General features: G+C 38.8%; 1 protein-coding gene across 1 annotated transcript; it reads left to right on the top strand.

Annotated features, from left to right (window-relative positions):
* Positions 1–343: 343 nt before the first annotated feature.
* LTV1 (LTV1 ribosome biogenesis factor) lies at positions 344–9,823 on the top strand. The gene is made up of 11 exons (XM_041470111.1): positions 344–627; positions 2,144–2,275; positions 2,882–3,070; positions 4,109–4,196; positions 5,093–5,213; positions 5,881–6,130; positions 6,802–6,929; positions 7,404–7,543; positions 7,751–7,803; positions 8,506–8,706; positions 9,321–9,823. Exons 1-11 carry the CDS (start codon positions 625–627, stop codon positions 9,432–9,434), a joined length of 1,419 nt encoding a protein of 472 aa, XP_041326045.1. The 5' UTR covers positions 344–624; the 3' UTR covers positions 9,435–9,823.
* Positions 9,824–10,064: the final 241 nt, after the last annotated feature.

Here is a 10,064-nt window from a genome sequence, read left to right as displayed (position 1 = left end):
TGCTGGGCACCATCAAGCAGAGCCTGGATCCCTCCTCTTGACACCCTCCCTTCAGATACTTATGGCCATTGATGAGGTCCCCCCCTTAGTCGTCTCTCCTCTGAACAGGCCCAGTTCCCCCAGCCATTCCTCGTCCGAAAAAAAGAACTCAAATACGGCAAAACACTGTTAATACCAATACGGGTCATTTACTCCCTGTCCTCCAGACTCAGCCCCCATAACCCGCCCGTCCCCTCAGCCAGCCCAGCCCGGCTGCTGCGCACGCGCGCCGCCCCATGGCCGCCTGCGCCGCGCTCCGCCATTGGGAGAGCTGGCGGCCCGAACCATTCGTCACTGTTTTGAGGGGAGAACTGGGAAAATGTGTCTCCGACATGCGTCATGCTTGGGTCCACTGAGCCTCTCTTTTATCAGAATATTATTTCAGTTTGAGAAAATACCCGTTGTTTTTTTTGTTTATTAGGAAACAAAAACATACAAACTAGGCCGGACTGGCAGCTTATCTGGTTCCCCCCGTTGGTCAGTGGTGTATCCCAAGATGGAGGGCACAGCCCCGGGACCCTGACGCCTGGCCCGCGTGGGAGCGAGTAGGGTTGGGGACACCGGGAGCGGCCGGGGGACAGCGCCATGGTGAGTGTGCCGTGCTCCGTACTCGGGATTGACAGGCGAACAAGGCAACTTAGAGCAGTAGGGCCCCCAGGTAGCCTGTATCGGCTGTAACGCTGTTTGTTAGGTAAGTAAAGCCGGAAACCTTGCTGGAAGTGTTTTTCCAGGTCAGATGTGGTAAGCCGTAGGAAAGGCTTTCAGCCGGCTGAGAACACTCGGTGGGTCTGTTGATGCAGACCGCACGTGTATTCGATGTTGGAGCTGTGCCTGGCTAGTGGTGCTGCCGATGGTGCTCATGACTGATGTTAAATTGCTGCTCTGGTCGTCTAAAGCACGAAACAAGGTGTGTCTGGATGAATTTCCTTATCAGTTTCCCGTGTTTCTTGGATGAAGTGTGTTGCAGAATTCCTTTCTAGGGCTGTTTGTTGAACTGTATGTGCTGTTATCAGATGTGAAAAGTGCATATTGTGTTGCTCTATGCGGATATTTACTATACGTATTATGTTGTATTGATTAGTAGTGCTGTATTAACATTTTAACAGTATGGTAAATCTAGTTTCATAGTTAAAAGGTAACTTTTGTAGTTAAAATAGGAACTATGTATGTGGAATGTTTTCGCTTTAGAAAGGAATGAGGTGCTCCCACCGGATGACGTCTGCAGGACACCTAAATCTTTCAGAGAAAGAGAATTTATTGCTCTTTTATCAGGAGAAATGAACTTCTTTCCACCTGGTTCAGTCAAAAAAGACGCCGTTAGGATTAAGGGGAGAAGTTGATGATGAACGGACAAAATCCTTTATTTTAAAGGAATTTATGCATCATGTGTGAAGTATATGAATCTGCAACAGGCTGTCATTTTTAAGGGTTAATCCTTTGTTAATGGGTGCCCTTTTCCGGGCTTAGTTTGCCCAAAAAAGGTACCCGGGGAAATGAACTTCTTTCCACCTGGTTCAGTCAAAAAAGACGCCGTTAGGATTAAGGGGAGAAGTTGATGATGAACGGACAAAATCCTTTATTTTAAAGGAATTTATGCATCATGTGTGAAGTATATGAATCTGCAACAGGCTGTCATTTTTAAGGGTTAATCCTTTGTTAATGGGTGCCCTTTTCCGGGCTTAGTTTGCCCAAAAAGGTACCCAGACTGTCTGTAACTCTTTGTTCTTACTGGCTTGTATTGTCCTAACTTCAATTAAAATTTTTATTGCTCTAAGCATATTGCAATTTTTGTAACCATCTTATTACTATTAAAACTTTTAAAATTTTAAAAACAAGTGATTGGCGTTTTTCACACAGATATTTACTGTTCGATGTATTTCCATTTTGCAGCTGAATAAGCTGCGTTGCTGTTAGAACATATGAAATGCCTGTTGTGCCTGTGGGGAGATGAGTTAAGCTCCCACCAGTCTCTTTGTGCTTTGTTTCCAAGCATATGTTTGTAAGGCATTGCCTTAAAATGAGTACAGCAGCACACTACAGCTTCTCTTTAGGTGCATTGAATATTTAATTTTTTGTTAACAGTTAACCAAATTTCCTTTTTCAGCCTCACAAGAAGAAAAAGCCCTTCATAGAGAAGAAGAAAGCAGTGACATTTCACTTAGTGCACCGAAGTCAGAGGGATCCTCTTGCTGCTGATGATACTGCACCCCAGAGAGTTCTGCTGCCCACACAGAAAGTAAATACTCACTTTAAATACTGAGGTTCATTCAGATTAAGAAACACCACAGAGAAAAAAAGTTGGTATGCAATTATACCGTTCAAAAACAGCCTGAGAGAAGGTAGTTTTTCGTTTAAAAAAAAGCTTATTAAAAAAGGGATGTTGTAGGGAATTTCATAACAGCCTGAGAGAAGGTAGTTTTTTGTTAAAAAAAAAAAAAAAAACTTATTAAAAAAAGGATGTTGTAGGGAATTTCACATTTGTGAGTTACTGCCTGATGGTTAAAGGATGACTTAACTGGCATTAGAGGTGTAAATGCATTAAAAAAAACAGCAAAGCTTGCCTGACTCGCTGTGATAAAACAGGCATTGTTGGTATGTTGCTGATGGAAAGGTGCTGCTCAGGCAGCACCCAGACATGGAACCAGCTGATTACAACATTCTAATTGGCTGTGGATTAGGGTATGGAGTGGAGAGAGGACTATGAGGACTTCAACAGCCAGACACTCTCAGTAGCTAGAGAGTAGATAGTGTGTTGCTTTTCTTTTTTCTAGTAAGTTTTAAGTGGACTTGGGTAACTAAATGTATTCCTTTTGATTATTTTTTTTCTCCCCCCACTTCCTAGGGGCATGAGGAGCAAAGAAGGGAAGAGCAGCGCAAGTATGGTGTCTTCTTTGATGATGACTATGACTATTTGCAGCACCTCAAAGAAGCCTCTGGTCCCTCTGAGCTTGTCCCATCTGTGCGTGGACAGCAAAGCAGAATTGTCATCACAAGTGAGGGGCACATAGAGGATGAAATTCAGAGAATTTCAGTAAGTAGTATTTTTGCTGATGGTAATGCTGTTCTTTGGAGCATTAACATTCTCTAAACACATTAATTGTGTGTGTGTGTGTATTTATATTTATGTGTAAGGATCCTTTTGACCCTCAACCAACTTGACTTTCCTACGAGTAAACCCAGAAGCTGACAAGCAGGCATTTACTGGTGAACATTATTTTGCTAGCTCAGTGTTAAAACACTTCAGGTACCCACAACAAACTTTTTTCTACAGAGATGGCTTGCAAAGGTGTTTGTTTGAACAAGTTGTTTGTTTTTCTGGGGTGGGCATTTGTTTTTAAGGTTTTTTAGAACTTCTGAATGCTGTGGGAGTAATGAATATGCCAGGTTGTATTATCAGCACACCACGTTTTTAAAGGGGACTGTAATAGAAGCCTGACAGAATAAAACCCAACTTTTCAATTGCTGGCATAACTCGTAGAAGTTCATGATGCTGGATCACATTGGAATGGAAAAGCAGTAAATGCTTTGAAGCAGTGAAGTATGCCATTGCCAGTCACTTATAGCTGAGGGTGTTTGATTTAACCAAATATTGTCATTTTAGTCAAAACTAATAGTCTTAGTCAGGGGTACCTTTCAGGTACAGCTTGGTGGTACTATGTAAGGTTTAAAGTTAGGGTAGATGTGCATGTTGTGAAGCTTTTAACAAGTCTTACAGTAAAGGGGTGAATTCAAATGTGTGCTAGTGTTCTAAACAAACCAAAAATTTTTTAAAAATTTCAGTGTGCCTGCTGTACAATCATTCTCTAAAAAGCTTTAGAGGTACAGAAAATACTGTTTCTGTACCTGGAGAATTTTGACAATATGAGAACTGATGCTGCCAGCACTTTATGTAGCTATCATTGTATAACTCTGAAAATTTATTGCAGGTAACATAGCACTTGTTGTAACATTTTAGTAGCACTCACAGAATTTCTTTTGGTCACAGGAGTGTCTGCATGATTTTGTTAATATGAGCTCAAATAAGAAACTGAGAACAAATACATTGTGATCATGTTTTTCTTTTTCTAAGGCTCCATCCATTAAGTTGCCTTCCTCAGTGTTTGCCACAGAGTTTGAAGAGGATGTGGGCTTGTTGAATAAAGCTGCTCCCGTTTCAGGTATTTTTCACCTTTCTGTGATGTGAGTTGTCATCTAGGAAGTAGATGGTAATTAGAGCTTCTGTTGTGATGTCATGGTTTTTTTGGCTTAGAACAGGCTCGGTAGCAGGCATAAGGAGTCATCTGTGAGAGACCCATGTTTCAATTTAAGACTTCTGTGATTCACCAGTGAGAGTTCTTTAGCTTTGCTTGGAGAGGGTGAATCCATGAGCTCTTACTATTGCCTAGCAAATACAAACTAATAACAGGGGGAAACTGTGGATAATAGTATTAATTTATTATTCTGTCTCTTTGAATCCGAGTCTGGAACTGGATTTTCACTCAGTTTCTCTTCAAATGCTGAGTAGTGTTTATATCCCTTCATTAGTGTTATTTTGGTGTTATAGGCTGTGAGTAGGCTTTTGTTATGTATCCACATTTGCACTGGACATTGACTGCACAGCTATCTCCATATTTCATAACAGTAAGGAATTGTAGCAATTGTCTCTCTCCCGACAGAAGAATGCTGAAGATAATTCTGCTAATTGCAGCAGAGAAACACTTTTTAACCTTTTGTAATGTAGAGAATTTTAGGGTTGGAGCTAATGCTGGTAGTTGGTCATGTGGTGCTTTAACCTTGATATTTTTTTCTTTATAAAAATATTAAAATGCATTTATGGAAGCTTAAGACCTCTGGGAAATGTTTTTTTCTGAGTGATAAAAATTGACAAGAGACTGGTGGCATGCCCTGTCTTCTATCAGATCTACAAATATTCTTGAGGAATTTTGTGTTTCTTTGGTTTAAGCTTTCCTTACTGCAAATTAACAGTCCAGCTGGATTGGTTTTTGTCCAGGAAAGTAGCTTTGTAATGTCAGAAGAATGCAAATATTTATGTTTTGTTTTTTCAACTTTCTAGGACCACGGCTAGATTTTGACCCAGATATTGTTGCAGCTCTTGATGATGATTTTGACTTTGACAATCCAGAAAATATCCTGGAAGATGATTTTGTTCTGCAAGCAAATAAACCACAGAAGCGGTAGATAGAGCTTTGTTGAAATATTTGTCATATGTGAATAGGAGAGACGCTACTTGCTATTGCATGTGGTGGTGTAGGAAGCCACAATGGTTTCAGATTTCAAATTGAATACTTTGGTGTGTTGAAAAAAGTGCTACCTTGTGTTACTTGGATGGCAGCTTGCAAAATGAAATTTCTTACATTATCCTGGCAGTAGGTTTCAGATGTTACTTTGAGCTCATGGATTATATGCAGTATTTGGAATAATAGTGTTCTTGTTCATTGTCATCTATTACATGTAAAATACATTGGTAATAGTATTGATGAAGGCTACTGGGTGTTTTTGACCCCTTTACAAATGCTTTGTGTGATACCCCACTGCATTTTATCTACTTAGGTTTTGGTATCATTCTCATAATTTCATGAACACTAGCAATTTTTGCTTGTTTTAATAGTCAAGAATGCAGCTGATATTTTTCTGCTTTGACTTGTACAGCTGAATATAAAAATAACTTCAGTCTCAGTGCACAGATGCATGGTCCAGCTAGAAATGCTTTCAGCTCTCAGAAAAGTATCTCTCTCAAGATTTAAATCTGTTATTGCCAAGTTGTTTCAGATAACCCAGGATAGGTCAGAGCTATGTAAAGGTCCATGTATTATTCTAAAACTGTTTTGTGCTTCTGTTCAGGGGACCTGATGCTGAGGATGAAGATGAATGGGAAGATATGGAAGATGATAGTGATGAAAAGGATAGCTGCAGTACTGATAAAGACTATGATTCAGAAGGTCCTTTGTCAGATGGTGAGGTTAATGGACAGACAAAAGAATTCCTTTTTATGCAAGAAGAAACTAGGAGTCGTTTCACGGAATATTCTATGACATCTTCAGTAATAAGACGGAATGAGCAGTTAACCCTGTTGGATGACAGATTTGAGAAGGTGAGGCTGCTCAAGATTGTAACTGTGAAGGGTGTTAAATGCTTCTTTTTCTATTGATTCATTTCATCAGGCAGTGTTCTGTATACCTGTGCAGATTTTGCTGCTTTTAGCAGTCAGGGCATCAAGCTACTGCTCTTAGCATGTATTCTGCATTTAATACTGGGTACATTCAGAGGCTTGTGTCACCTAGGCTGTAGTGTTAATTGCTATTGGAAGGCCTAGCACTGATGGAGGTAACCAAAATTACTCCAGTGACTGTATGAGCATTCAAAAGTGTTACACTTTTGTCTGAGAGGCTCAGTTCAACACAGCAAGCCATTTACAGGGCCCTGGTAAAGTATAAATTCATGAACAGAGCATGGAAATAGGGTGTAACTTTTGTTGTGCGCAGTGACAGGCTTCTTAATTCATAGATTGAAATAATGCATCAGAATAAAAAACGTTTTTTAGAAGCTGGTTTATATATTATTATAAGGTAACTTTGTGAGTCCTATGTGGAAAGAATACTGACAGTAAGGAGGAAATCCTACTGCAGATGTGTTTGGCAGTTGTTCAGCAAATGAGAGGGGAGAGGGAAAAGAGGCAAAGGAAATGTGTGGCTCTTCTTTAAGCTGTCAAGCAGTTGCATAACAAATGTGGTCTAATTACAGATATCCACTTCTTTATTTTAGTTTTATGAACAATTTGATGAAGATGAGATTGGAGCCTTAGATAACGTGGAGTTAGAAGGCTACATTAACACAGACAATGCTCGACTGCAGGAAGTCCTGGATGATTACTACAAAGAGAAAGCAAAGAAGTATGTATTCCCAGAAGTACTGCTTCACATAAGTAGTTCTGTAATCTTCTGTTTATATGGAAGTTTTGGGCGTGTTGTTTCAAGTTTATGCACTCAAAAGATTGCATCCCAAAATAAAAGCGGCTGTATATGAGTATTATCCACTTGCATGATAGAATTAAGTGGAGATTTTTATTAGTTTGAGTAGGTCATGCTCCTTTTGTATAAGTGTGTTGAATGTAATGTAAGCAATACCTATTAGAGGCATTCATCCTCTTGAAAAAAAATAATTCTTTTGTTGACTGTGTCTTTGTCCTAATGTTTTTAGTTTATTTTGAGGAGGCTTACTTAAGGAAACTTCATTTTTTCTGCAAATTGGATTGGAAATAGCTGTATTGGGTCTGGGGCTTGACTTAAGGGAGTCTGAGCTTACATAATTATACATTTTCAGTAAGAGATAAACTGTATTTTTTTGTTCTCTGAACTTCGAAAAAGTTGTGTGAAACTGGATGCTCTTGAACCTGATGAAGATTTGGACTCTCCAGCAAATGAAGAAAGTGAGGAGGAAAAGGAAGAAATAGTAACTGTAGTTATTGAGGAGCCAAAAGAAAAGTGGGATTGTGAATCCATTTTGAGTAAGTATTTTGGAGTTTGCTTATTTGCTCTTAGGATTTCAAAGTAAATGATAGGTGATTTCAGAACTTCCCTGGCAGTCCTTCAGGTAAAATGGTTTATTCTCTGAGCACAACAGGAGAAATTCCCAAAACCTATGTAGCAGTACAATTCATAATTGCTATTTGCAAGCCTTTCTTGACTACTTTCTTTTTTTCTTTGTGACTTAGGTACCTATTCAAACTTATATAATCACCCAACACTTATTAAGGAGCCATCAAAGGTAAAATTACTAAACTTACTCTGATGAATAACACTGGGAAAACATGAGATAAATGTGTTTGTTTTCTCAGTGGGTATCAGTTTTAAAAGACAGGGAGCAGAAATGAGGGTTGGGGAGGGCTCTGGTATTATTTCTTCACTAAAGAAGAGTTTGGATATATTTTTTCTTATTAGAAGGAAAACTCAGTCAGGTAAAAGTTTCTGTTATAGCTAGGCAGAAACAGAGCAAGGAATTTCCTTTGTTGTTGTCTGTGAGACACCTGTGAGACCTGTGTAATCTGTGTCTCACAGCCACATACTTGCTCAAGTTTATTTGCCTATGGTCTGGCACAATTTATTCTAGTTCTCTGGTCTTCCATATGTTCCCTGTCATTAGAGCACAGCTTGATATCCCCAGATTTGAAATGAAACATTTTTCTTGCAAGCTTATGAAGTGACTACTAGAGTTCTTTATTTTTTTCAGTAATATTTAAATAGAAGGAGAAAATGTTTGTTTTTCTTGCTCTGGAAGGCCAGATTCTGTCACAGATGTTTTGATTTCTTACTTTGGGATTAATGTGTGTTTTTGTGGGGGAGTTAAATAGTATGAGGAGACTTAACATTTATTACTGTTAAATCTGGATCTGAAGTTTTTACACTGATAATGCAGTGCCACGTACACTTCTTGGAGGGGCCACTAATTCATATGCACTCTCTATTTTAGCCCAAACCAATAAAAATTTCTCAGAAGACTGGAATTCCCCTAGACATCCTGCCTCAGAAAGGTCTCACTGCTAAGCAGGTGGAGCGCATGCAAATGATAAATGGCAGCGACCTGCCAAAAGCATCAACACAGCCTCGTTCCAAAGCTGAGAGCAAAGAGTATCGCAAAGCCAGAAAACAGGCAATAAAAGAGGAGCGAAAGGTACGCCTGACTGCAAATAAAACCTTGCAAAGCATTTTATGTCACCTGAATTCTGTCTTACAAACTTTGTTTAAACAAACTCACTTGTCATGTCTGAAGGTAGTGGGAAAATCTTGATGGTCTCGAAGGACTAATTATTGCTTCTTAAAAAAAAAAAAAATCTACTGGAAAGAAAGTTAACATCACGCTTTTGTCTTACTGATTTCCAGTATCAAAACTTCGGGTCTGTTACTGTGGCCGCTACTGCAGATACAACTGCTGAAGGAACATCAGATTTCCTTGCAATCTAGAGTAGCAAAGGAAATAGTTACTTCTCACTTTGTGTGATCTGAAACATCATATCTGAAAAAAATGTGGAAAATCCTAATTGGCCACAGTGAAATCCTAGCTGTCTTACTTAGGAACAAAAATTGCCAGCGTATTAGAAGCTTTGGCTAACTAAAGATGTTTATCCTGGTTGTACATGGATTAGTTTGACTACTAATAATTAGTGCCATAAATAATACTATTGTCCAGATTGCTCTTACTTTCATAATCTTGAAGAGTTAATTGGAATGGTTTGATTTTGCATGTCAATTCCTATTTTGTAAATTTCTCATTATTCCTATGTACAGGAACGCAGAATGGAGAAGAAAGCCAACAAGCTGGCCTTCAAACAGGAGAAAACAAGACAAGAGAAAGAGTTGCTCAATCTGAAACAAAATGTGCAAGGTCTGAAGCTGTCCTGATGAAACTGAGAAACTTATTGTGGAAATATCCCCAATTTTTCATTTGTGTTGAGAAGGAAACTGCTAACTCACACCTTTGCCAGTCCTGATCAAAGAGGCTTCTTCAAATCTCACTGTCACAAGACCCAGTAACTTGTCATTTTTCTGAAGTGAAATTCTATATAAAATGATGTATTGGTGATATCTGTTCTGTCATGAGTGACATGGCAGTTGCTGCAAAGTTTCATTACAGTAGAAGTGTTTTAAAATTACAAATATTTTTCATACAAGTTATCACTGAACAAAGTTATATGTGTATATTTGTTGAATGTATTCAACAAATCAGCAGAATCCTACAGATTTGATCTGATTAGATTATTCTATTAAATTATTTCAGTTTACAAACAGTATTTTCATTTATGTCTTTTTCTCTCTTATACTGATGGTTGAATATAGTTCCTTGCTATAATACAGTTTTGTATGTCAAGGAGTTTACACTCACTCCTCCTTGGGGTTTTTTTTGGGTAGATTGTTTATTGTTTTGGTACTATGATGGGAGCCTTTTGTAAACAAAGGCGTCTGAAAAGCTGTTCTCCAGCTAGACATCGCTGTTACCCAACCGAGTTTTACATTTCTGGCAAATAAAATGTG

Source organism: Pyrgilauda ruficollis, unplaced genomic scaffold (assembly GCF_017590135.1).
Source record: "Pyrgilauda ruficollis isolate IOZ18807 unplaced genomic scaffold, ASM1759013v1 scaffold24, whole genome shotgun sequence".
Classification (NCBI taxonomy): domain Eukaryota; kingdom Metazoa; phylum Chordata; class Aves; order Passeriformes; family Passeridae; genus Pyrgilauda; species Pyrgilauda ruficollis.
This window is presented reverse-complemented; position numbering and strand designations above follow the sequence as displayed.

Bases quoted from the DNA above. Each gene is read 5' to 3' on its own strand.
- LTV1 (XM_041470111.1), top strand. The intron at 3,071-4,108 runs GTAAGTAGTATT...TCTTTTTCTAAG, and splicing joins ATGAAATTCAGAGAATTTCA to GCTCCATCCATTAAGTTGCC. The intron at 8,707-9,320 runs GTACGCCTGACT...TCCTATGTACAG, and splicing joins CAATAAAAGAGGAGCGAAAG to GAACGCAGAATGGAGAAGAA.